Source organism: Lepisosteus platostomus, chromosome 10 (genome assembly GCF_059453375.1).
Source record: "Lepisosteus platostomus isolate fLepPlt1 chromosome 10, fLepPlt1.hap1, whole genome shotgun sequence".
NCBI classification, from domain to species: domain Eukaryota; kingdom Metazoa; phylum Chordata; class Actinopteri; order Semionotiformes; family Lepisosteidae; genus Lepisosteus; species Lepisosteus platostomus.
The window spans coordinates 53,929,016-53,956,438 of record NC_142620.1 but is presented as its reverse complement, the minus strand read 5'-3'; the positions used below and the strand labels follow the sequence as shown (position 1 = coordinate 53,956,438).

Genomic DNA, 27,423 nt, shown 5'->3' with positions numbered 1-27,423 from the left:
CTGTTCATTTTTAACCCGTTTACATTACACAGAATATGCGGAGCATCAATGTCCCCCTTTTCCTACAGGTAACGATGAATCAAGACCTGCTAGTTTTAAGAAAATCTTTTTTTTTATGTGCCCCTTTTCCAAAACCAAAAAGGTCTCCCCCACAAACTACATAATTTATTTTTCGCCCTCCCACTCCAAATAACAGCTAACAGGTGTCACAGGGATCACCCCTACCCCTCGAGCGCCGCATAAAATAATTTGTTGAGGTTGAAGTTGTTTTAAGCCTTTAAAATGTGTTAAAATAGTGAAATGTTCCAGGCTCAGTTAATGGCGACGTTTTGATATTCACAATAAAGGTAGTACTCGTCTAAAACGTCAGCCTTAATTAACATTTGCTTGCAATATTAAATAAAAACATCTGTGTTTTAACTCTGACCTAGTCCAGTCACTACAGCAGTATTTAAGCAGCTTCTAGGGTCTGTCAAATCTGCGAGGAGTGGGCCGCCTAGTGGGCAATGGGAGAACTGCACGCAACATACCCAGGACCTGGTAGTTCAGGTGGGCAGCTGCGTCAGCATGCGTAGGCTGCAAAGGAACAAGTAACAGGTTTATTCCCTGCTGAAAAGAGAAGAAAGAAAACACAACGTTTCGTCCGTGCAGGTAATGTCCTTTAAAATAAAGACATTACCTTTGCTTACTGCCCTGTTTTTCTCACACCTGAAGAAGGCTTCACGGGCGAAACGTTGTGTTTTCTTTCTTCTCTTTTCAGCAGGGAATAAACCTGTTACTTGTTCCTTTGCTACCCAGGACCTAGTTCTGTTTCCACATTATATCAAGCGGGAGAGAGAAACCAAGTTTTTGGTGAAACCTCTTAACTTTATTTCTCCGTGATACACTTCGGTGTTTTTTTTTATTTGTTTTTACAGCAGATAGTACATTATTCACACAAACTTCGCTAAAGACTAGTGGACAGCAGGTTTAAAATGGACAGACACACTCCAGATAGCACAGAGCTGAATATTCAGTCAGTGACAAATTACTTAAAAGTGACCAGTTCAGATAAAGAGGGTTCTTTCAAACAGGATAGTCAAATTAATATCTACATTTTTTAAAATCTTCTTAAACATTGTCAGACAAACTACAGTGAATAGGCCCAGTGGGCAGGGAAGGTGGGGTTAGTGTTGATCCTGTGGGGAGAGTGTCTTTCCAGCCCAGTGCAGACTGACACAGACACACTACTGCAGAGACACAGAGACAGGCCTGGGTTCGAATACGACTGCGGTGAGATGGGGGAGGGGGGGGGAGTTTGGAGCCCCCCTGCGTTTTAAGGTACAAAATTCAAAACTTAACAACTGGCTTCCTTTTGTTGCAAGTATAGTCCAGCGAAAAATATTTCAATATTTACGAATCATAAGAAAGGACAAAAGCAAGCAACTCAGACAGGGGCCAGAGGGCAGAGGGCAACGAACACACTTCACTTGCACTGCATTTCCACAGGAGCAGGCCGGCAAGCAGCCGGGTCTACTGGCCACTCACAAGACTGGCTCAGACCAGCCCCTCGCGGGCCGGGACCTTGACCAGACTCGGATTGCACGGCATAAGGCAACAGCTCCAGCTCCGCAGTTTCCCCGTTCACTTCCCATCGCCCGCCGAGTTCTCCCTCATCCGAGCTGTAAGGGCTCGTTCGGAAAACCTCCTCTGCTACCGGTTGGAGACGCGGGGACTGACCGCGGCCCCATCTGAGTAAACGGGGGAACCTCCATTCTAAGCAAGCACCGTACTGCAGCACGGTACAGCAGACTGTCGGGTGAAAACAGCGCCGTGGTGGGTCATTTCATATGTACATCAATGTGGCATGCTGGGTAAACGGGCCTTCTACAGAATATATACAAGGTCCATCTCTCTCTCTTGCTGCCTTAGTTCTTCCTGTTCAATAGCTAGCACACCCTTACTTGAAAATGCCCTCCGTTATCAAGTGTGAATAGTTTCCTGGCTTAAACTAAGGTTTGTCGAGTTGAGCTCTGTTTGGATGTTAAAAGACAGCATTTGATTTTCACTCGTGTGATAAAGCAGGGAGGAATATGTTCTCTGAAGATGGCAAGATTGGACTGGGTGGCATGGATGGACAATACCGTTGTTACGGCACCTATTAAAAAAAAATCACAGGATTTAGAATTGAGGAAAAACACCTCTTGCTGGAAATGACAGTGTGACCCATCGGTGACCAGGGATCTCAAATTACTTTATAACAGGCTCTGGGACAGGATTCTGCTTTGAAAAAGTAAAAATCAACTATGAATGTATTGAAGTAATTTCATGCTCACTGTCGGAAAGGGCTATTGAGAACTCTCCCTCTTCACATCCTGCCCAGCCTATTCAGCATGACCACCAGGTCTGGGTACCACGATGGAACAGCTGTCGCGTTTCAAAGCAAAACCAAGACATTGAAGCAACGGGTGAAATAAAACAAAGTTACTTCTTTCAGCTGCACAGAAGTGGCCTTCTTCACATTTCAACATTCACAATACAATATATTTATATAATTTTTAACACTTTTTTTAACCATTATTCACCAATGACAAGAGTGGAAACGGCACCAAATTTGCTCCAGAAAAAGTGCAAGAACTCAAAAGAGTGGAGGGAGAAGCTATCTCAGTCTGCAATCCTACATACGCCATGCAGTCAGAATAGATGAGATTAGAACGTATCGGCATTTAACTTATCCTGTGTTTTAATTAGTTTACACTTTTAAACTTTTTTTTTTGTCTCGTTTTGCTTAAATACAGAGTAGTTAGCACATCCACACGGTTACTCCGAAAGTCACTGAGTCGACGAGGAAACAGGTTCTCTAGCCAATGGCGTGGTGACGCGGTCGGTGCGAGTGGCCAATGAGAGTCGAGCTGTTGGGAGAGGAGGGCGGGAGGGGGGCGGCACTAGCAGGAGCAGCTGCTCTCGGTGACGGGCTGTTCCGGCGGCTTCTCCAGCTTGATGTCGATCACTGAGGCGCCCCTGTCAAGGATCGCTAGCGCACAGCACGGAAAACGGCCGCACCCGACGGCCTGCCTTCTCCGCCGGGAGCCGGAAGTGCATTGCTCCTCTCTCGCAGGCTCGAGGGCAGGCCGTCACGGGCTCTTTATTCGTCCTTCCCATGCAGAGCAGACACGTGCTGCTTTGTTACTCTACGTCCCCATTCAGGCCCTGTGAAACCTTCCCCCATCACGACCCGCCATGAGCTCCAGTCAGTACCGGGGCCTGCAGCCTTCCAGCGCTGTGGGGCAGGACCCCAGGCCCAGAAACTGAGGCGGGCTGAGGTGCCGTGGGCTTAATAAAGCAGAGCCGGACAGGTCCCCCGGGGGTACAGAACCTGCATCCTTCTCTGTCCACAGGAATGATACGATTTCTGTGTTTTACAGCAGCCCAGGCTGTAGAATAAGGACATTCCTAAACTTGAAAAGGGAACCCCGTCCTTCCATCCAGCAAAATTGGACAAGGCTGGCTCCCTGGCTGGACACAGAGGTGGATGCAACTATAGGCACTCAAAAACCACAAAGATGTAAATGACAAAACACCATCTGTGTGATTTTTTTTTACAGATCCATTGAGTAGGAACTGCTTATAGCCACGTGCAGTAGCGCTTGCTCAAATAAATGTCCACTGCTTACTCCACACGTTGTTATTTTTAGGTCTATGGAGTCCATTCAGTAAATATGATGAGGCACACTGATCAAAACGCATGAATGGTGTTTTGATTTTTTGTGCAGCATACCCTGCATTACAAAATGCGTTCCTGTGAGCCAGACAGTGTGTAGGACAGCACAGGAACCCCCAGTCTTCAAGGTACAAAGCAGTGCACATGGCATGGTGAAATCCCACTCATGCAGAACTGGACTTATGGACCAGTTTCCAGAACTGAACTCTGACATAAATCAGGACAGTACTGACCACAACCCCCGTCCCCACCCCCACCCCCCTCACACACAGCCCACAGGCCTGCTGGGAAGGATACTGTCCTCTTTACTCTTCTCAGGTGTGCTGTCCATCCCTGGCAGCGCTGCAGCCACGCGGCGGAACAACTGAGGGACAGGGAGGGGGGGGAGGGGGAGAAACTTCAGTCCCGTTGTGTCTCGGACTAGAGCTGTCTGCGTGGCGCTGTCCTTGATCCTTGAACTGTACAACCACGGGCCTGTATCTGAACGTCTGCCACTACTTAATCAGGCCACATGAACATTTTTACAAGCTATTCCTGGCCAAGCTTCTTTCTGATTGAATGCTTCTGCTGTCAAGAGATTCACTGCTGCTTAGGATTCGGCAATCTAAACTCACTAAGAAGACAGGAGAGAAGAGCAGCAGTGAATAATTTAATTCCATACCTGCAGTAAGTTATGACTTATTTATATTTAGCAGAACATTTCCTTGGATCTCTCGTTCATTTTCTCCTGAGAGCTTTCAAAAGCACCTACAGCACAGAAGGTGGATAACCAGCATGCTGGTTCAGTACTGCAAATACACACTAAAAACAAAACAGGCTGATGAGGAACGAGCCCAACGCAGGCAAGCCCTCAGCCACTTGTATTGTGAATAAAAGCAACCACAGGATGTGATACGAGCCATGCCCCGCCAGCACATTCACAGCTCTGTGAGGTTAAGGAGACACCCCGAAGCCTCTGCCTGCTGTTAAAGCAGCAGACAGATGCAGTTGAACTGAAACACCACAGACTGCTGAGGAAGGCAGCAGAGGCAGTGGACGACCCCAGAGTGAGGCAGTGAGGAAGGGCAGGAACTAGGAGGAAAGGCTGGGAGAGATGGGAGAGGACAGAGGCAGGAGGAGGGAAGGGTAGGCACAGGCTGGGCTGGACAGTCCGTGTCTATACCTGTTTGACATTGTAGCCAGTCTTTGCGCTGGTCTCAATGAACATGACGTTCAGTTCCTTAGCTCTCTGCTCGCCCTCTTCTGTGGTGATCTGCCTGCTCCAGCCAGCGGACAGAGGCACAGACAGGGCAGACAAACGGACAGAGACGGAGAGATGACGTAATAAAAACACAAAATCCGAGAAGAAGGGAGAGGGAGAAAGAGAGAGAGAGAGAGACAGACAGGTGAGCTCGGAGCGGGTCCCGAAATCAGTGGAGAGAATTCAAGGTTAGCGGCTCAACAGAGCACGACCTGCTTTCCCAAGTCAGCCAGGAAAGACCTGACAGAAGAGTCTCAGATAGTGAGTATTAAGCCTTTCGTTCACAGGACAATTACTCAACAGAGAGGAAGTGCCTACGACCACTAAACCTGAATCTGAGGATCGGAGAAGCGTTTTTAAGAGGCACCAAGCCACGGGACACACAGACACGAACGCTGCCCTCCCCTTTTTACTACCGAGTCTCCTGAGCAAGCGCTGGAGCGAGAGACTGCCGACACAGAAGGGTGGCCTTCAACAGGGGGGTCAGCGCATGCCGATCAGAGTCCAGACGCTCTCTCTGCGCCCGTGGCACGCTCTGCACAGGAAGGGCGGCGAGACCAGAACATCCCTCTCGGGCGATCGTGGGTTTTTTTCCGAGATTCCGGCTCGCAGGCCTGCGGCTGCCGGACACCCACCTGCTTGACGTTATATCCTGCCTTGGCGCTGGTCTCTACGTACATCACATTGAGCTCCCGCGCTTTCTTCTCGGCGGCCTCTACAGACACCTGCCTGCCGCAGGGAGTGGGGGGGGGGGGGGACAGCAAATCAAAGAGTGACCGGGGGGGGAGAAACAGAACGGGGGAAAAATAAACAGAACACACGTGTCTAGAAAAAAGCAACGTAACTCCAGGAAACAGAGCCAACTTCATAACAAAACAATAAAAATGTGAAATTAAAAGGAAGCAAATAATAAGCGAGTACCGCATTATTCTTTAAAATGAGAATAACAGTGATGCTAAAAGAAGAACAAAATATGATTTTAAAAAAAGTCTTAAAAAAGCAGTCTTTGGGGAGGAAAGGAGAAGCAGGCTGCTCTAAGGAGCACCTCCGCTGTTGTTCCTGGATTTGATTTAAACGTGACTGCGCACAGAAAAGCACAACCTCGAATCCCAGCCAGCAGCCACTCGGTGACACCTCCCATCCTCTCAGTACGGACCCCATACCTCTTATCGGCCAGGTCCGTTTTGTTCCCCACCAGCATGATGATGACATCACTTCCTCTCTCCGTTCTGACGTCATCGATCCACTTTGAGGTTTGCTGGAAGGAGTTGAGGTCTGAGGAGGAAAAACGATGACAATTCATAGGATTATAACCCAAGCCACCCTGTGTGGCTCGTATAGCAACCTTTCTGAGCAAGAAAGGAGACTTTCACACTAAGTATCCGAAATACTGTAAGAGCTGAAAGAAGCAGTGCCCAAGGCTCCACTGATGATGAAGATACAGTGTATGCTTTACTTCCAAATCTGTATTTACATCCCACAAGGACAGGGACACAATATACCAAGAGCTGAGTGAGAAGCGGATCCCGAGAGGACACACAAGGGCACACCCAGGCCTGGCAGGTCCACAGCCTGTCAGCTGTAGACCCCCACCTATCCCCACAACACCCCACCCTGCCCCGCATCACCCCGCCCCACGCATTAATGGACACCAGGAAACAGGCCCAGAGACGGGGCAGGAAAGCACCAACTCACTGGTGATGTCATACACCACGACAGCGATGGTGGAGTCGCGGATGTAGCTGGGAATGAGGCTGCGGAAACGCTCCTGCCCGGCTGTGTCCCACAGCTGCAGCCGAACCTGAGAGGAGGAAGGCAGGAGACGGGGGGGGGGGGAGGGGGGAGAGATGAAGAAAAGGGGGCCGGAGGAGGAGGACGGGGGGGGGGTGGGGGGGGGACAGAGCAAAAGTGAAAGAGCTGCAGACAGCGAGAGAAAGAGCTTTGCGAAGAGTCAAAGACCTGCCGCCTCACTGCCCATCTTCAGTATCGGCGAAAAGCCAGAGAAAACGCTTCAGATAACAGCTGCAGGACACATGTGACTTTCATACCCAAACCGAATGACTCTGGATTCTCTCCAGTAGGAAAACGTATCGGCACACCTTATACACGTCAGCACTAGGCTGGACTTCAAGGCAGCCATTATCTGACAGCGTTTCCTTGATTCCTGCACCAGCGACTGGGCAGTCAGCATTCCATCAGCATGAGTGCAACTGGACACACCTGCGCTGCGCTTGCAGCCCAGTGAGCGAGAAACAGCTCCCACTGGAACATTCTGCACCCTTCTAAAAAACAGCGACATGGCCCAGGTGGGAGCATGAGGGCAGCTCCAGGCCGACGCGTCGCCCAGGCGGCTGCGCAAGGCCCACCTGCCCGGGCGCGAGCGAGAGGGGTGACCAGCGAGAGGTCAGTCATTCGGCCGGTCGAGCTCGTGAGGTAGTCAGCGATCCAGGGGTCTCGCGCGAGATCCACCGATCTCATCCAGCTGTTTCCCGAAGGAAGGTAGGATATCGGCTTCAGCAAACACCATTCCTCTTTCAAGACGCGGCAAGCAAGGAGACGCAGCGCCCACTGCAGGGGGGGGCTACGCCCCAGCATTGCGGACTGAGAAGACTGTGGTCAACTACTCCGCAGCCTTATTCCCCAGCCCAGAGAAGAGGAACCAGATACGTTCCAGCGCTTGATGGAATGTGCTCCACTGACGGGCCTTTAGATCTGCACAGAGAAGGTCCCGATGGCAGCTGGTGCGAGGACCCGGAATCCTGCAGGGCACCGTCCAAGTCGGCCCATTCTTCAGAACGACGAGTGGGGAAAAAAGACAAACCAGAGGTCGCAAGGGGGGACCACACAGGAAGTACCAGCAAAACTGAAACAGCACTTCTTAAACGCAAAGGGGCGACGGGGATGTGGTACAGGCTATCCCGCCATGCTTGCTGAAGCCAATTCCCTTCCTCCCGTGAACGAACGAGCTGGCTGAGACCCTCTGGTTAATCAGCCGCCAACCACCACAACGGGCTCGCCGAGCCGAGAGGCCTGGTCTCGCACGGCGCGACTGTGCAGCAGCCACGAGCCTCGTTCTGGGGGGGGGTCCGCGTGCTGCGTGATGGAACTGCGACGCCCAGCCTGCTCCGCGAGGGGGGGGGGGTACCTACTTGCGATGTCATACACCACCACCGCGGCGGCGGAGTCGCGGATGTAGCTGGGGATGAGGCTGCGGAAGCGCTCCTGCCCGGCCGTGTCCCACAGCTGCAGCCGGATCTGCGGATCGGCCGCCCGCGCGACACGGTGGGGGGGTGGGGGTGGGGTGGGGGGGTGACGGGGCCGGCGGTACGGGAACAGGCCAAACGTGAAAAAACAAAACAAAAAACAAAACAGATGGAAACTTAAAACTAACGCAGAACAGAAGACAAATGATGAAGGCAAACAAACTGATAAGGGAAACAAAACTTCAATGGACTGGGGGGTGGATTTAGAGTCAAAACAATGAAAATCATTTGTCGAGAAGATAAAACAGTAGATGTCCTTCCTGAGCCAAAGATCTTTATACACATTCCCGCCAGATTCCCAGACAACGTCCTTCATTCTGTTCGAACCGTGGGTTAGTTGTAAATGGGTTTATACTGTATCACAGGAAAAGGAGAATTTATGCTTTTAGACTGGGTGTTAAAGGCACTGTCACTAACACGCAGTGCGCGCTCGTTCATATACTGCGCACACGCCACATACTCCCACACACACACACACACACAAGCTGACAGCTCTGCCGCCCAGGCAAGAGAGGGAACAGAAAGAGGAGCTTACCGTACGATCCTCTAAATACATGGTCTTCGACAGGAAATCTATTCCAATGGTTGCCTGCAAAAGAAGATGGCATGTCGCTTTAAACAAAGACGCTCAGCGCTTGTACTGAAGCACAAGCATGGGCCCCCAGCCCCCAGCCCCCAGCCCCCAGCCCCCAGCCCCGCGTGCAGATGGGACACCTCCTCTTGCCTCATCAGCTCTGGAAGCTGGCCTCACCGGGGAGAGCTCCTGAGGCTTTAATTGCAACAGCTATCAGCTCTGTCCATCTTTCTCAGAGGCTCAAACTTGAAGCCAAATCTAAAAATCCAATCACAAGCTCAACGTCAAGTTCATGCTGATAGCGGAATATATATATAGGTATTCTATTTATAATAGGTATTATGAATATATATATATACAGTAGTTATATATATTTACACCCGAAGAAGGTTCCACAACCGAAACATTGTGTTTCTTTTCTTCTCATCGGGGAATAAACCTTTACTTGTTCCTCTGCATGCAGACGCAGCTCCCTACTTGAACTATATATGTATGGGCGTTTAACAGAAGGCTAGAACCTAGATGGGCATTTGTGTACTGAAAGCAGGGTATCCTAGACAATGCAATAATATAATGCTCCTACTCTGTTCAAGTTCTGATTATTGACTGAATTCTTATTAACAAAAGTCAAAGAAATACATTCACATCTCCAGTACAATGTAGAGTGACAGTTCCCTCCTGCAAAGTCAGGCTACGGATTGTTCCAGAAGAGAAGGCTGTAGCTGCAGCCAGAGACCTGCTGGCTTCAGCCCCGCAGTCCCAGGAGGCAGACAGAAATGGCTCAACGCGCTGATTGGACCGGGGGGCCCTGGCACCGGCCAGTTTACCTGGTAGGTGTTGTCAAAGCTGTCGTACATGAACCTGGTGATGAGCGAGGTCTTCCCCACTGCAGGAACAAACACAGGGAGACTGGCCGTTAGCATCCGCGCGCCCCAAAGCCACAGGCCGCTGGGGATCCCCACCTGAACGCAGCCTCGTGAAACCCGTACAGTGGGGTCCCACTGGCCACTGTGGGGTCGGACAAAGTCCTGCCCAGCTGAAACCGCCTGCTGCTCCCCACTGTCCAGCCTGAACCAAACTGGTGGGCTACCACTGCTGGGGGCTGTCCAGCTCCTGTCCTGGGGGTCCACTCGGCCTTGGGCCAGTCAGGCGGACACACTATCGGCCGGGGCCAGCTGCAGGGGCCTGACAGCTCTTCCTGCAGACTTAGAGAGACCCGCAGGGCCGTCCAGGAGGGAAGCCAAGCAGCCCTCATCCCCCGTATAACAGTTCACTACAGGACCCACTCTAGCGGTGTGACGTTACTGTACCTCCTACTGCTTCTGAACAAAAACCAAATGGAAACTCCGGATATATTCTGACATCAACAACTGTTTTTCCAAGCGGCTGAAGTACTGGATGTTATTGGGAGACACTTGGAATTGTCAACAGCAGGGGTTCCCAATCCGGGACCTCCAGTCCCGGGTTTTGTTCCAGCTCGGCTCTGTTACACAACTGAACTGGCAAGTGGGTAAATAATGGGATTAATTTGAACGCTTGACCATTTTAACACGCTGGGGCTTCCTCCCATTCCATTTCAAACTTGAACCGATTGAGTGAATCAGATTCTGCTCAACTGTGTTGTCCGGGTCTGCGAGTCCTGGAGGAACACTTTGTCTTCTGGGCTTTGTCTTCACAGATTCATTGATTTCAGTTTTCTATTTCGGGGATATCTGTACAGTTGCTTTCGGCTCTTTAAAGGCCAAACGGGATGTGTATCAACCCCATAAGCCCCAATGTCCGAGTTTCAGAACTGTCCACATTCAGGCGTGCTGCCAGATTTGCAACCAACGGGACCCCTGCAGAGGGGGAAAAAAGCTGGAAGCGATGGGCGTGTCCGACACACGGACACCCCCCCCCACTGTGGGCGTGTCTAGCGGCGACAGGCTTTAGTTGTGGGCGTGTCTGATATAGGGGCACCCCCACATGTGTCTTACTCATCGTCATGAGATCAAGTCGCAGGAGCGCTTTCGGACTAAAACACAGCCAGGAAGGTAAGGGCTGGAGTCCGTGCCGTTCTGTGTGCTGATGTTGCTGGGAATGTCTCACATTTAAGACGCAATGAAGAAAAAACATAGTTAAATAAAGGTCTAAACAAGCGAGCAGCTCCAGACCAATTACATCCAGCGGAGGTGCAGAAGCGCGCGAGGGGAGGGGTGTGGGGGCGCCTCTCGGACCCGGGGCTGCGCCGGAGTGATCGATTCTCTACGGGTGGCATGGATGAGCTGTACCATAACGATGAGAAGACAAAAACGACCTTAGTTACCCCGGAGACTGGATCAGGCCGGCGCGGATCGATCTCCCCGATCCCTTCAGTAACGCACTGAGTACGCAGGTTTCTGCAGCCGTGTTACCTTGGCACCACGCAAATAACTCCCCACAAGACGAAGCGTCATGATGAGGACGGTACTAGTCTCCATTGCATTACGGATGAAGAACGCCTGATTAGGGAGTAGATGACCGCCACTCTTAAAACGGATTTTATATAGGTTTCGCCGCACAAAAACTAAAGCCTTCGTTGATATGACATATACATGTTATTCACCTGAAGAAGGCTCCACGGCCGAAACGTTGTGTTTTCTTCTTTTTTTTCAGCATGGAATAAACCTATTACTTGTTCCTATGTCATATATACAGTATACACACAAAATCGGTACCTTCACATCAAGTTCTGCGCAAGCTCGCAGAATGTGAGGCTTAACATTAAAATGAAAAAAAAAAATCCTAATAGTAATCTTCGCATATTTTCTGCAAGTCAGGCACAGAATGACAGACCACCCCCCCACACACAAAAAGAGAGAGCGCGTTCACACAGCATAATGCTGGTGCATCGGGGAGCCGATGACGGGCTCGTTTCGATCTCGTTTCTCGTTAGCGAAGCGACATCAAGACGAACCCCGCTGTGTGACGGGCGACCGGTTTCGCCCAAACCCTCAGACACCCCCCCTTCCCGCGGCGTCCCCTAGCGCTTTCCCTCCCGAGCCAGCGTGTCAAGATGCAGAGATGCAGTCCCCACCCAAGCCTCTCTCTCCCCAGCCAGCGCTCACAGGGCCTCTGCATCCCCGACCCTCGCTCCCGTATTCCCCCGCACCCCGCATGCTGTCGCTCGGCCCGCCGCTGCCGCTCCGCGGGGGCTCCGTGCTCTCTGAAGGGCGGAAAAGCAACAGAACTGCGGGAAGATCGCAACCCCCGGCCTCGCCCCCACTCATCCACAGGACTCACCGCTTTGCTCGCCTAGGAAAACAAGCTTGAATTTCCGCAGGGGGTTACCGAACTCTCCGCCGCCGGTGGTGGACATTTTCTTTCCTCGAATGAGAGGGGTGGCGTGTGTTTGTGTGCTTGTGTGTCAGTCAGCGCCGCACAGCAGGGAGGGAGTGGGGAGGGAATACCCAAAGGCAAGCCGAACCAGTCCGGAGCCGGGTCGGAACCGGTGCCCAAGTCCGAGCACAGGACAGAGAGGAGAAGCTAGGATTGAAAACGGATGACAGCTCCGCACGCCTGCGCGTCACTTCCACCAACAAGAGGTGTCGTCAGCGCAAGCGGGGGAGGGGAGGGGTGACGTCATGGTGGACTGGATAGCCGGGTGTGGCCTGCTGATGTCACTGCCACGAAGAGGTTGAATCAGCCGGGTTTAGGGGTGAATCGGTTAAGATTTCTGTAGTAATCCACCCAAGATCATGAACCCACGGGCGATTAAAGCCATGGCTCAAAGCGCCATCCAGATGCCGTTCAATATTTGTAGACAACAGAGTATCTTTGAATCCGACGGGACAGCAGTCTTTTTTATTTTATTTTTTTACCACAATGCACTTTCTTTCCTCAAGCCCTTTGACGATAAAAATAATAATTGCTTACACTTATATAGCGCTTTTCTGGACCCTCCACTCAAAGCGCTTTACTGGTAATGGGGATCTCCTCCACCACCACCACCAGTGTGTAGCATCCACCTGGATGATGTGACGGCAACCATAGTGCGCCAGAACGCTCCCCACACATCAGCTCTCAGTGGGGAGGAGAGCAGAGTAATGAAGCCAATTCATAGAGGGGGATTATTAGGAGGCCATGATTGGTAAGGGCCAATGGGAAATTTGGCCAGGACGCCAGGGTTACACCCCTACTCTATTCGATGAAGGAAGATTGACTGGTGCAGAAAAAGAAATGTGGAAACATTGCCAATCTCACCGTGCACGGTGTGCTTTTACTGTGAAATCCCAAATGGCAAAATGTATATACAGTATATATCCAATAGGTTTCCAGGCGTCCAGAATCTTTAGCGAAACCTTTAGATTAGTATTGTAAGAGACCCTGAGGCATGACAGTGTTTAAAGATAGTTTCTTTAAATACAACACAGAGAGAAAGATATAACCTCATACTTTTAATCAGAGCTGTGGTTCTCACCCCGCATCCCAGTTCCTTCAGACAGCATGATGGTTTGCTTATACATACGGTACATTTATGTATAACTCTGAAGAAGCCCACCAGCGATCCCTTCAGCAGTGAACATGCACTCAGTTCCTTTGACAATCTGGCTGTGTCAGGTCACACAGTAAATTAAACCCCACAAACACTCCCTCTAGAGAACAGAAATCGCTACACCCCCACTCCTTGACCGAGCCCCCTTTCCAGTGCAGGAGTGCCCGGGAGGAGACCAGCCCTGTGGCTGAGCGGCTGTGTAGCGCTGCCCTCGTGGAAACTCTAATACTGGAGCTACACAGGTGCCGCAGGGGCCTCTAAACACCCACCTCTACAAATCAGCAGGTACATGAATGAAATAATGCTAAAAAACCCCAACAAAACATTTGGTAGCGGAAGCGACGTGGCAAGGGATGCTGGGTCCTGAAAGATGAACAGACTTTGCCCTTGTTGCTGGACAGCCACCCTGAGTGTCCAGAGGGGATCTGCAATGCCGCTCCCCAGCACAGCCAGTGTGCCCTCCGTTCCCGGCCCGTGACTCCAGTCTTCGGGGGCATTGACATGTGGCTTAAGCCACAGGCCTGCACCTGTCAGAGCTGGGTGTGCACAACTGAGCTCCTGCAGCCCCTTAGTTCACACAGGTAAACCACTCCTACAGAGAACTAAGTGTCTAGCATAGCCCTGAGGTGTCTGATTCCAAAAGCAGTTGTACTTCACTCGGAAATGTATTCTCCACGGCCAGTTGAGAAGGCCTCTTCTTTTGAAATGATGCACCTCACTCACATGCTATAGCTACAAGAGAAATGTGATCCTGAAAATGTGTTTTGAGACAGATTTGTTTTGAACTGTGTAACTGTTTTTGCTTATGTTTCTCCATGAGCAGTTTCGGCTCAGTGTGTCTGTGCCTCAGTACCCCTAGGATTGCACTACTGAGCTATAAATAATAAAAAAATGAATGCATCTCCACCCCCTATTTCAGAGAAAGCACAGCAATGTTATGTTTTTAATGACAGAATTCTAATTGTGGCGCTAATGGGCATTCTGCCTGGTTCTCAACGTCCAGCTGTCCTTCTGCCTGTCCACCACGGGCCAGTCCCCACACTACTTTTCCTCCTGGTCCTCCTTTTCTTCTTCATCGTCTTTCTCCCCTTTCAGCTTCTGCCGGGCAAACTCCTCGATCACAATGTCCTCCTGGCTGCAGTTCACGAAACAGACACAGGCAGATCCTGTCAGCCCCCACGACACCACACAGCCCGAGAGGGCTTTTTATCACACAGGTGGGATGACATTTCTACAGGCAGATATACTGTGCAAGCGAGTAGGCGAAACTGAAAACAATCGCACATTTCTGAAAAGCTAGGGGAAAATGCTGGCTTTCATGGGTTTAATTGCCCTAGAACAAACGGGCAGATGTCAAGAAAGCTGTTAATTCCCTTGTGCCCATTGATTAAATTCATATCAAATTCATATATTAGCAAAATGCAGTTATGCTGTTTTTTTTACTAAACCGTCACAGCTTGTGAGCTGCGTTGGTGCAGCAGAGAGGTGTGATTTCAGACTGGAATGTTTAGTCTGTAGAGTTTGACCTGCCAGTGCCAGATCACTCAGACCCCTCTGACTCTCCATGTATTCCACCAGCTGTGGGCCCAAGACCAAGCCTTCCAGGGCTCATTCATGCCCTGAATCAGAGCCCTTGTCACTCTGTGTCCAGGCCTCCTCTCTTTTCCCATTGACCTGCACTGAACACAAGGGCGGGCTCTCTCTCTGCCACTGCGCGTGTCTCATTACTACTTACCTGACACTTTCTGCTTCGTGTCAAGGGATAAAGTAAGGCAAAAGAGAAAGAGAGAGAAGTCCAGATCAGTCACTAAACACGTCTCCACCAGAGGGTGCTGTTGTACAGGGCAAAGCAGTAAAGCAGCAGTAGACATGCAGTACTTATGTTATACAATTATACGGTAATAATAATAATAATAATAATTGCTTACACTTATATAGCACTTTTTCTGGACACTCCACTCAAAGCGCTTTACAGGTAATGGGGACTCCCCTCCACCACCACCAATGTGCAGCATCCACATGTACATACGGTACACGTTTCCACTCCAAGAGTCCATTCATCAATCCATTTTAGAAGTGCCTCTGTGACCGTCGCCGTTCCGCGCGGTGTCGTGCCCCCCGCCACCCGTTCCGTCCCGCACACCTGGGGCGCGAACCCGGGTCTCCGGTGTAACGCAACAGGGCACCAGCCGAGTGAGCTAAAGGAGACCCCCCCCAGCCCAGGCGCCTGAGGCCCCTGCTACGCGCAGTGAGGGCGCTGACGTCACCCTATCAGAACTAGCTCCGCTACACCTCTTCCAATTTAGGCTCGTGGGGAAGCTGGAGCGTATCCCAGCAAGCAACCAGCTGGAGCAGGATACACCCTGGACAAGACACCAGGCCGTTGTAGTGCACTCACAGACAGATGGACACCTACACTTGCACCAGGTCCAGTTTTCCCTGAAGGTAATGAGCCCCCCAGCATGTCTTTGGACTGTGGGCAGAAACTGGAGCACCCAGAGGAAGCACATGTAAACATGGGGAGAACGTACGAACCCCACACAGATAGCAGCCCAGGCAGCCCAGGAATTGAACCCGGGCAGGCAGGAAGTGCAAGGCAGGGAGGCTAACGACTGTGTCACCATGTTGCCCCACTCCTAGAGTCTCCATCTTTTATTTTTCAAAGTGGACAAAGTGTCCAGTCGTTAGAAAATGAACCAGGCAGAAAATGAAAGCTCGTTCAGCTTGCTGATTAGAGAATCATAGCCTTTACATATGAAAATAGTCCCATTTCCCATCTACATGTGCTATCTTGAGACAACTATAAGATGTTAATAGATAATAATAGTTAAAAGATATTTACATATTATAAGATATAATATTTGCTATGAGATATTTAAAAATTTTCATGTGACATGAACATCAGTAGTTGTAGCTGTCTAGTGAATTTTAAAGGTAAAGGGGGTGATGAAATTCTGTTAGATTTCCTGTAACTGATCACATTAGATCCTTTGCTTGTATCAGGTCTTATTATAATTGGGTACAGTAAGCTGCAAGTGACGGAAAATATAAAACTATATACATACAGTCTGATAAAGATATACATACAGTCTGTCTGCATCAAAAATATATTATTTTATCGGCATGTTGAAATTCTTTTCTTTCTTTCCACAGGTGTGTGGTGTCCCTTAAGGCACAGAAATGTACAAGGCAGAGCACCCCAATAAGAAGTCAGTTTCCTCAGTGCTTGCGTGCTGTCCCGGGAGACTTACCGCTGGGTTTGGGGTGCATGAGGGTAAAGGGGAGCTCCACTCCAACATCGCTGCAGAGACAAAACAACGAATCAGGTGAGACAGTCTCCTTTGTGTAACCCCTGCGTAGGACCTGATCTGGGGTTCTTCCCAATTCTAGGGAGAAAGACATCTGTAGAATGTGATATTTCAGAATACAGTATATAGCGAGGATAACTGTTGTCACAAACAGCAATTGTGCCATGTGTGGAGAAAGCATTGTATAGTTCTAATGCTTATGCAGTGGTCTCTCCTAAATACCCTCCATTGCAACACTGGAGAGTGACCAGGGCTGTACTCAGATTAGAAAACCTTCACTGGATTCAAAGCATTGAAGAAGATGCACTTTGTGTGTCTTTTTGGGTGTGCTCTGGAAAATGGTAATTATTTTCAGAACAAATTAAAACTCATTTCAATCCTTTGGGGAACTGCGTGCAAATGTCTTTTATCTCCCACATCTCACTTGTACGAAAATTAGCATTAAAAATTAACCATTTGATTGGGACACTATATATTACACTTCCAATATAAAACTAACGAATAATGATTCGCTGAAATGCTCTTCAAGGTCCCCTACGAAGTAGCCCCAAGTGAAAGCTGTCATGTGAAACCTGACCCTGCTCTCTGGAGCACACCTGTGAGGACAACTTCAGTGCCTCAGTTCCTGAGGTCCACAACAAAACAAACAGGTAGACAATGAACGTTTGAATTTACCTGGCTGTTAGGTCCCCTAAAATCCTGGGTAAAAACAGACAAGAAAACCAGAATTACATTACTGGTGAGGGTTTAGGGACACAGATCAGGTAGACATTATTGTTAATTACTGTACATTGTAAAAATGTATGCTTGTAATATACATCATGTGTCATACATTTACAGCATAACTCCGAAACAAAGAAAAAAGGTTCTGAGACTCAAAGATTGCGTCCTTTACCCTCCTCTGGACACCATGAGGTTGACCTTCAGCTTGTAGGAGACCAGGATTCCCAGAACCTCCTTATCCACCCCTGGTCGCAGACTGAGAGACAGAGAGATGACAGGTCATCCATTACATAACCGGAGGAGGAATAACTGGAATGGTCTGCTGACGGTTGACCGGGGGACTGTGGACTGTATTTGGTTGTGTTGAAGATGTGTCATTAATTAAATAGAGAGGAATAAATTAGATCTTACCCCCCCCCCCCAAATCAAAATAGGGATGTGTACAAAAACTTCTAATTTGGCTTTTGCATATATTCAATCAGGATAAGCTACCATAGACGTTGATTTGCATTCGTTAGGGTTTTAGATGATTCTGTTTTGAAGTGTCGTGGAAGGGTCACGGCTCATTAATATTCACATGTTGTGCGGTTTGCAGCCGAATTGTGGGATAGCGCTGTGTGTTTGCTATGGACAGCACCAGGCGAGGTGCAGGTTTGTCACGCTGGGGAGTGCAGCAGCTGTCCATGGCTGCTGCCTTTGAACAGTTCTGTGTCCCTGCTGACGGCTCCGGGTCATTCCTGGATCAGCAGGCCCAGGGGATGTGAAGTCGTCAGCGTGTCAGCCAGGGGGGAGACAGGCGGGGGGGGGGGGCTCACATGGTGGTGGAGGCCAGGTTGGTGTCTTGGTCCTTCAGCTTGCCGTCCAGGGCCAGGCCGCGCTTCTCGCGGTTGTTGGACAGGAGGGGTGTGATGAAGTAGGTCTTGGAGAAGCTGGAGCTGCCGTTGACGGTGTCCCTGTGCCGCACAGAGGGGGCGGGGATGGGGAGTGGGGGTTATCATGTGGCACTGAGAGGGCTGACGTTGGTCTGGGGGTGTCAAGCCCTTCCACACCCCAGGGGAAAGAAACAGGAACCCTCTAACTCCTCTAATTCCCCCCTCCCCATCACGACCACAAGGCGTTTAAGGCCAATAGTTCAGAAAGTAATTAATTAAACTAAATCTTGAAGATCTTTTCAAATGTCTGTTGAAACCGCTTTCCAATTCCGTTTCCACAGAGACCGTGACTATGACTTTGCTACAGCTGTCGTTTCTGAAAATCACAGTTTATCCTAAGGCTTTTCTTTCTGTATTGCAATTTTATCTATCACTTTCTGAAGTGTCTATCCCTAAGTATTTTAATGGTCATAATCTGTTATGATGTAATTGTGAATTAAATGTGCTAAGTATGTCAAAATGAATGGAAGAAACAATGTTCAATCACCTGGGCTTAATTCCTTGCCGGTTTTATCCACCTTCAGAATATTTTTGTGAGCTCTTATCATTCTGGGTGCTGTTGCATTAGAGAAGTGGATTTAGATGACAGATACTTACGTAAATTCCTCAGATAGTACACCCTTGGAGTATTTATCCAGCGAGTAAAGCACCACATCTGTGATCTGTTCAACTGAGGACAGAGAGACAGTGTTATTCAACCTTAGATCACAGATCTCCAACCCAGAGCTTGCAGATCCCCAGTCCAGCAGGTTCTGTAGGTCACCATTAAATCACCAGTTTCTAAAGATGTGGAACAATTCGAATGTAATGAATTAAAAAGGTGATTACTCATGTGATTTAGAGATCATTTCGGACTACAAAGCTAAATACTTCAAGGATTCAAGGATTAGTTTTCTCTCAATTACTTGCTTGATTCATCAGTTCTTACAGATGATGCCAATCTTAAAAAACAGGTGACCCATAAGACTGACTTGATTAGGGCCCTCCAGGACTTGGGCTGAAGACCCCTGTGTTATACACAGAACACTCACTGAGACTGGTATGCAGAGACAAGGCGGAACATGTTGTTACATGATTTACCCGCATGGAATCTAGTGGGTAGCTTCTCCCAAAATGATACAGGCTAACGACTCCCAAACCACTCCACCCCACACCACAAGTGGTGGCAATCAAACTGGCCAAGGGTAAACACCATCAAACCCACTCTGCACTTTTGCGCTAGATGAAATACAATGAAGCATAACCCTTCAACAAAGGCCAAGCAAGCCACCTCTTTTAAGACAGAGGAAGAGTTAGGAACTGGATGGGACCTTCAGCCTGTCTTGCTTCACCTGTAGTTTACTGGCCTATCAGGCTCATGGCAAATTTCTCTCTTCGACTTACTACCGATCTTCGTTTTCTTCACAATCTTGTTGGTTTCATTGTTGATTTTTATGTTCACCGCAATCGGATCCCCGTGATAAAAGATCTGTGAATAAACCAAAAAAAAAAATGGAATTGCTCAGCTCTCCAAATCTGCCTGTCCATCTGAACTTGCCGTGGTGAGCTGGGGGTTGACATTGGGAATTTCCACTGCGATCTCATCTACGCCTAAGAATCACAAGTTTCTATCATTTTGTAGGGTGAAACAAAGATTTTGGTGATGTGCTCATCTTGTGACCTGATGTCACAAGGTAACTATCCTGAGAGTCACAGCCCTACAATCCTTGAAACCAGAGACTGCTTTTGTGGCCCAGATTGCTGTACTTTCAGCTGGGATCTGCAGTGATGGGCAGTCCAGGGAGGCTACTGAATAAGGAGCCTGAACAGCTGGGGAGAACCCCCCTCACCTCCTTATCGAGCGAGACCTCGAGATGCAGGGGCTTGTCTGACATCATGAACTGCCTGGTGGTTTCTGCCTTGGGCCCCTTGCCTGTGTTGTCGGGGGCGAACTGGACCTTCCTAATGATCAGCCTCACCGAGTTCCTGGACACACCACAGGAAAGAAAGCATGGGCTGTTAGTTGGCAAGCCTGCAGAGGAGAACAGGGCAGAAAGCAGTTCTGATCTCTGTCCTGGGCTTAGAGGGACAGAATGCTTAAATGCACTGCAGTGGTGACAGATATATTATGCTTCTGCCAAGGAATGAAATGCCAGATGAGAAGTTTCATAGTCAATACTTTTAAACATCAGCCTGCTCTGGAAATTGGGGCTCATCGCTCTCAGGGTGTGTGTGGTTAGCACTGTGTACTGGTATTTGACATGGGTACGTGGCAGTTCTGGACAAGAAGCGAGAAACAGTGCCTCACCTCTTGTGGATTTTCTCTTCCAGGTTCTCTGCACAGAATCCCTTGATCTCAAAGTCCACCCCGCAGGACTGCAGAGAGAAGATGAGCAGAGACAGAGGCTTAGTCATGTCGCCCTCCAGTTCAGTGCTTTGGCTTTGCGATCTGCATCTGCATCTGCATCTGCGATCACGTCGCCGGGGGGGATTGAGACGCGGAGGGGGGTTACCTTGCCCACGTCATCAGGCCCAGGCTGCAGGGTGACGGAGCAGGGCAGGTTATTTGGAATCTGAAATACAGACAAGGGGAGAGTATTAATTGACACCTGCTCTCCACCATTCGCCTCCACTGAAGGATATCTGTGCTTGACAGCTCTCCAGCGAGAGGCAGAGAGGAAGAGGAAGTGTGAGAGAGGCAGGACTGTGGAAGTGAGATATTATCTACCTCGAAATGGAAAGGGTAGGCATTTGCTCCCAGCTTCTTCAGCAGCTGCTCCTGCATGGGGGTGTTGGGGGGCTTCTCTCCACCCTCGGGGGGGTAGATCTGGAGGGTAGCCAGGTAGATGTCCTTCCTGAATGACAGCCCAATCACGTCCAGGTCGTCTCGGCCGTAGCGGAAGGCACAGGCCATCGTCACGTAGGCTGTACAGAGACCAGGGGGACAGGGTTACTGACCTGCAGCAGGAGAGCCGCTGTCCCATTCTGTACTGCAGACACTTTCAGCCCCCAGCCGCACTGAGAGCCTGGAACAGACTGGAGGCACCCAGCCCATTCGACACTCACGCGCAAGCACTTTCACTTACACCTTGAGGAAGTCTGTTTCTTCCTGCTGTCTATATCAAGAAAAGTGCCTCTCCTTCCACCGTTTGGTAAAATGTGCCAGTGGTGTGTAGAATTCAACCCGCCTTTCTCAAGAGCATACCCAACAAAGCGCCAATTCCAAAGGCACAGTACCTTTCCTGTCGCCAAGATATTCAGGATCCACAAGGACCACTCCATCTGTTGGGGAAGAGAGAGAAGTTACATGCAGGTAGGACACAAGACTGAAGCTCTGGGATCTGAAGCCATACCCTTGTCCAAACCTTTCCTATAACATCCTATTGCCAGAAAGGGCTTTAGGGGCTTTATCACAAGCTGTCTGGTGACCTGTGGCTTAGCCTGCAGATGCCTGTGTCATTTCCACAGTAAGTAAAGCAATCATTAAATAAGCAGCCATCTTGTACTTAATTACAAGGCACTGTAATTGTTTTACAGTACTACAACATTAATATTTAAAAGAATGATAAAAATAAAGCTCTTAGTGCCTATCAGTGTTAATGTAACCTGCTCTTGAAAATATACTCAATATGTGATTATTATGGTGCAATATTACATTGTCGATGGAAGAGACTTTGACTTAGTGCTTTGAGTGGCATGTATGTTTTCTTACTTGCTCTTGTTTTTGGAGCCTGTTGGGAGCACATGTTCTGCCAGTGTTATTAGAGTATTGTTTCAGAGACGCTGGAAGTGAAGGTTGTATTTTGCAATGTAAATCTCGTCTGGTATGAGTAAGCCATTCCATTCACCAGCAGAAGGGAACAGCAGGGAGAGCATTGAGCTCAATGCACTTCCTGTGGCCTGATGAGAATGTAAGTGAGAGAACAGAAACTGGACCCAAAACTCTGTTATCTGCCCATTAGGCGATCAGCCCTCTTGGCCCAATTCAGCCAATTGCAGTCTTATCCAGTCACTCACTTGAGTTTGATTTTACAGGGAACCTTATCGCTGTGAGTGAACAGCTCAAAGCAATTCACCAAAAAAAACAAAAAACAAAGATACAGCAGGTCACAGAAAGCAGAGGAGGCAAACAGAGGAATCAGGAGGGACTTGCACTTACCCACTGGGTCCACAGAGTCCACATGATCCACAAAGTCTCTCTTCCCCAGGTACAGAGAGAGCTGGGAGATGAAGAGGAGGTAAGGACAGACTGCACAATACACTAATTGAGCTGACTAGCAAGTCTGCGAATGAATGCTGTGAGAAAAGTGTTTCTTACTGTGGTACTACAGTTGCATGGTTCCATTTGTGCAATAGTCTTATAACCTAGATTATACAGTACATGTACTGTTGAATTGCCTCAGTAAAAGCAGGGGCCTTCTTACCTTCCCATTGGGGCTGGTTTTCTTAAAGACCCTGTGAAGAGAGCACAGGCAAGGACACACTTAGGTTGGTTGTTTGTGTTTCCAGATTAGCTCCTTCACTTGTGATACTTAACTTGAGCTGTTATCTAACTCTCTTGATCTGCTTCTACTAATCCATCTTCAGGAGCTCAGAAATACACTTGATGTGCATCCAGTCTTATTTATAGTGACCATGTGGAGACATACAGTTGCTACAAACATGGCCCTGTCTGGCCCTGAAGTGCTCTGGATTGGATTTATCCTCTCCAGTCACAAATCATTGGCCTTTTGGTGACCACTATCTGGTGCAGAGCACAGTTAGCTCTGTGGACAGAGTTTACTATCAACCCATCTTTCTGTTGAAGGACTTTGCCTTACTCTACTGTTGGTGCTGCTTAAAGTAGCTAAAGCACATACAGCATAAGTCAGAAACAAAACAAACAAATATACAAATAACTCTGGTAACACTTTGGAGTGTTCTTTATTTCCCACAATTCACTGCCAGTGTCTTTAGAGAAGGGATATTTTTAGTGCTGCTAAGATCCCAGCTTTATGGCTTTACAAATTCCAGTCACTACTTAAGATGATATTCCAGCCTGATATTTAGCATCAATAATGCTTTTAAATTTTAAAAACAAATTCCTGCCTTTCACAGACTATGTGGGCTGAGCAGCTATTGAACTGTGGCTGCTGCTACATCTTGTGGTGGGTTTCCGTATTGAAACTTAATTCAAGAGTGAACTGTCTTGGCTTGTGCAACTCCAAACAGATTGGATGACAAACACTCTGTGTTGAGTTTGATAATAATAAAACAGTATATTTCAGAATACCGATCATTGCACTAAGCTGATGACCTTTAATGTAATGAAAATGTTATTTGCAGCAATAACAAAAATAATAAATACACTACTGCTACTACTAATATTAGACCAATACAATACTAATAATGAATACTAACAGTGATGTTTTGTAGTGATGTACTACAGTTAGCTGATTTGTGAATTTAGTGTATTCGGGTTACAGAATGAAAGCAGACACAAAATACAAGTGTTGTGACCTTAGTGCTCTGGTATCTGTTTACTCCAAATATACTGACATATTTGTCAAGAACTGTAGAACAAAATGCATTTTTCAATAGAATGAGGAAGTGAAAAATTATTTTGGGCTGCTAATCTACAGCACATAAAATAAACCACTTCACAGTGTGAAACAGAGCGATATGTACTTACTTTCCGGGCATGTCTGTGTTCGGTGTCTGTTCTGTGTGAGGAAACAAAAAGACAATTTCAGTACAGCACAAGCCACAGGAATCACACTGGTGAAAGCAGCAGAGTAAAGTGACTAATGCAATATTTTGGGGGCCGATTTGCATCAGCAGCACTGAAATATCCCACTTATCACATTCAACTGCTGTATTCCCTGATACCAAAATACTCCGTTAAACTATCTGTTCAAGAGAGGATGTAAGAGCTAAAAAAATCGGAACCATTTGACTTTGCTCCAAAGTGTAATAATAATGAATGCTCTACAAAACTCACTGTTTGCAGATTTAATTGTCCCTCTGCAGTGTTTTTTGCTTATGACTGCTACTGATTCAGAGGGCTGCCTTATGTTTACACTCCAAGGATATTTGTTTATCAAGTGACCTGAGTCAGTTAATACTGAACGAAGAAAAGGAAGAGAGTGCATTTCTCCTGGGGAGATGAAGCTTGTCCTACAAGAGGGAATGATGGTGCAGTCCTGCCCTGTGTTGGGGGAGTGTGTTTTTCGGTTTTACTGTGGAATCAGCCTGCCTGGGTACAGAGCTGAAAGCAGCCAGGGACTACAATGGAGAGCACCATGCCTCTTTAACTGGGATTGTAGTGAGAGTCCGAGGAGCAGGCTCTGTCACTGTGGGAGTCTCAGACCCTGAGCATCCCAGCTTGCTGTAGCCCTGCTATAATTACCAAGCCAAATCTGAAGGAGTTCATCTGAGCAGATGAGATTAGTGTCTTGGTGGATTTTATTTTATTCCCCTAATCTAAGCAACACGCTCAGCCAGGGATTAGCTCCGCTCAGATCTTCCCATCTGCTCATCCCCATGAAAGCGCTTGCGGAGCAGCCAGCCTGGGAACGCCGCGGCTCTCCGTCACGCAGGCTGGCAATGAGCTCCATCTGCTCTGCCATCAGAACGTCCTGGGAGAGGTGGGTTTCTGGACAGCACACCCCGGGTCTCCCTTCCAAACACAGCGCCGCACTGTCCACAGGGCCTGCTGCTGGACGCCATGCATGTTTCCAGAGGACTATCGCTACATCAAGGCAAAGTCTGCCCACTGTTACCATTTGTAGACACATTGCCAATTAAATAATGGTTAGGTTTGTCTGACAGGGATGTAAATTGCACCAGGTTTGAACTCAAAAGAGGAATAGGTGTGCCTTTGCAAATGGCTGCTGCTTTCCCCCTTTTAATATAGTAAACATACATCCTCTGAGTGTGCTACTGGGGGATGTGTTGATCACAGTCATCCTGAGCCCTCGATCAAGGCAAGGCAAACAACAGCTGCACCGAGCCTCAGGAGCTGCGTCACGCTAAGACATCACAAACCATGATGTTTGCATTTGACTTTCTTGGTGCGAGCTGTCAGTAACCTTCACTGCTGGGGCATGACAAAAGAAAAGCTATTTCCTCTGCAGAGCTCGAGCATGAGGGAGGTGAAATTGTGCAGGCCATGACTCAGTAGTTAGTTAGAGATCTGGGCTAATTGGGGTAAAGTGCTCCACGGGTGAACTGGAAAAACAGAGACCTTCTGCAGACCTGTCAGGGACAAATGATGATTATTAGCAGCAGGGTACTCCCTCTCAGCCATCAGTGTGCTGCCTGAGAAGCTCATGAAGAGTTCATCTTCTTAGGTGTCAACCAAAGGTACCAACAGGCACAATGGATACGAAGGCAAATGCAAAGAAGCCGGGACAGAACTCAAATGGCAGAAATAGATTCATTTTATATAAACAGCTGCTAAATTTCAGTAAAGCAAATACTTCTCACAGGTTTATTATTAAAGAAGTGGCTTGCGGACACAGGTCTGACTCTGCTGTCGTAAAGTAATTTAACAGTAGAAATACAGTAACAACAAAACACTTCCCTCTTCTGTGATCTAGAATTGAAGATGATCTGTGACAACTGAGGCATGAATTGTATAGCTGACATGGACAAATAATGCTAATTCAGTATCTTACAATAAACTTGTATGTTTGGTATATTTTAACTTATTTAAGTTTACTCTAGTATAGAATGGTAAAATCAAAGATTGTAGCAAACCATTGTGAAATCCTACTAAATTATAAATTAACATAATTTTGTCAGGGCATAGCTGTCAGCAGCCAATCACTTAATCAACTGAACTGCAAAAAAGCCTATGGAAAACTTAGAAAATAAAATTTTAGGAGAGCTTTCACAACTCTTTCTCAACAGTTTCCAAGTTAACAAACTGTTACTACATGCCCAACATATTGATCACCTTCATTCTGACAAATCTGTGTACAGTATGATTTCTGCTTTGAGGTGGAGTATCTGATCAGAAGGCTTTAGAAACAAATTCCTGCCTTTCACAGACTATGTGGACTGTCAGTCATTCAGAAGCACAATCTATCACCTAGCAGGTTTTTAGAGATCAGTCTCTCCTCAAGTCTGTAGGCACAATGTGATCTCTGTTATACTGTTACAACTCCAAGCACCAGCAAAAGTGAACAGCTCATAAAATAAAAATGAAGCATCTATGATGAGTGCAATTGACCACAGTGTGTTTTCTGCATCAATACAGTTGCAGTTTTCCAAAGGTAATTTGTGACCCACACAGAAGATGGTCCACATATTGTTCTAGAAGCAAAAGACTTTCAGACTCTATAATATGCTTTTGAGTTTTATACATATGAAACAAGCCTTTTCAACTTAATATTGCTGCTTGGTGTATTGTATGCCTTCTGTAAATGTGCTTCAGAAACCACGAGCTGCAGTTCGACTAACCTGAAGTGAAACCCTGCATTTAGTAACTCATTGGCAAGGATCTTGCTCTTGCCCACAGACAGCCCAAACTTGTATGTTTACAGCAGTGAAGGCAAGAATACAGGAAAGCAAGACTGAATATCTCTTTGCCTTCAGGTCACTGTTGTGACTGGTCCCGTACAGTAAAGGCAGGCTTTGGCAGGATTTTGTGGAATGTCACTTGACTGGGGTTTGCTACCCTGCCCATCGGAATGCTGCCCTGACATTGCACTTTGAATGCCACACTTGGCCTTCATGCATCTTTAGGAAACCGGTTTCAGAGCTCTTTAACGTATGATAAAATTCACACGCTTAGATCACAAACAGGAGCCAGGTCTGTTTCAGTTCCAAATCCTCCATCACTTCCAGAGGATCAAGACAACGTGACAGACAAACAGGCAGGAGGGAAGACAGATGGAAAGACAGACAGATGCACAAACAGGCAGGAGGAAAGACAGACAGATGCACAAACAGGCATGAGGAAAGACAGACAGATGCACAGGCAGGCAATCAGACAGGCAAACAGGCAGGAGGAAAGACAGATGGACGGACAGACAGACAGATGGGGGCAGGAGAGACCCCACAGAGTTACCTGGTGCTGTGTGAGCCTGTCCTGCAGTCCCGCTGCTGACTGTGATGTAATCCTTCAGTGATGTGCCGTCTGCCCTGAGAGCCTCTTGTCACCTCTTTTTATACCCCAACCTCTGCCCCCTCCCCTGGACTTAACC

General features: G+C 48.2%; 2 protein-coding genes and 1 long non-coding RNA gene across 9 annotated transcripts; 1 reads left to right on the top strand and 2 right to left on the bottom strand.

Moving 5' to 3' along the window:
• Window positions 1-846: 846 nt before the first annotated feature.
• On the bottom strand, window positions 847-12,355 carry rab41 (RAB41, member RAS oncogene family). Of its 5 annotated transcripts, XR_015924956.1 has the most exons (9): window positions 12,039-12,355; window positions 9,605-9,663; window positions 8,739-8,792; window positions 8,090-8,195; window positions 6,104-6,215; window positions 5,576-5,669; window positions 4,863-4,956; window positions 3,998-4,064; window positions 2,919-2,989 (listed from the first exon to the last, which is right to left on the bottom strand). XR_015924956.1 is itself a non-coding variant. In XM_088597310.1 (8 exons), exons 1-8 carry the CDS (start codon window positions 12,112-12,114, stop codon window positions 2,925-2,927), a joined length of 633 nt encoding a protein of 210 aa, XP_088453436.1. In that variant the 5' UTR covers window positions 12,115-12,355; the 3' UTR covers window positions 847-2,924. The 5 variants fall into 5 exon arrangements, 4 of the variants coding, with proteins under 4 accessions (XP_088453436.1, XP_088453434.1, XP_088453435.1 ...); XM_088597310.1 differs by lacking the exons at window positions 5,576-5,669; window positions 8,090-8,195 and adding an exon at window positions 6,636-6,741 and having other exon boundaries at window positions 847-2,989; XM_088597308.1 differs by lacking the exon at window positions 5,576-5,669 and having other exon boundaries at window positions 847-2,989; window positions 12,039-12,354.
• LOC148654075 (uncharacterized) lies at window positions 10,716-17,334 on the top strand. Its single transcript, XR_015924958.1, has 4 exons — window positions 10,716-10,810; window positions 15,597-15,735; window positions 16,444-16,616; window positions 17,128-17,334. It is a non-coding gene; the product is annotated as an uncharacterized LOC148654075 (long non-coding RNA).
• arr3b (arrestin 3b, retinal (X-arrestin)) lies at window positions 13,180-27,423 on the bottom strand. Of its 3 annotated transcripts, none has more exons than XM_088597303.1 (17): window positions 27,288-27,423; window positions 23,904-23,934; window positions 22,657-22,687; window positions 22,392-22,452; window positions 21,470-21,514; window positions 20,961-21,157; window positions 20,746-20,805; window positions 20,541-20,608; window positions 20,083-20,218; window positions 19,637-19,721; window positions 18,851-18,923; window positions 18,137-18,274; window positions 17,494-17,577; window positions 17,274-17,297; window positions 16,542-16,591; window positions 15,026-15,038; window positions 13,180-14,425 (listed from the first exon to the last, which is right to left on the bottom strand). In XM_088597303.1, exons 2-17 carry the CDS (start codon window positions 23,912-23,914, stop codon window positions 14,332-14,334), a joined length of 1,170 nt encoding a protein of 389 aa, XP_088453429.1. In that variant the 5' UTR covers window positions 23,915-23,934; window positions 27,288-27,423; the 3' UTR covers window positions 13,180-14,331. The 3 variants fall into 3 exon arrangements, with proteins under 3 accessions (XP_088453429.1, XP_088453430.1, XP_088453431.1); XM_088597304.1 differs by having other exon boundaries at window positions 15,026-15,035; XM_088597305.1 differs by lacking the exon at window positions 15,026-15,038.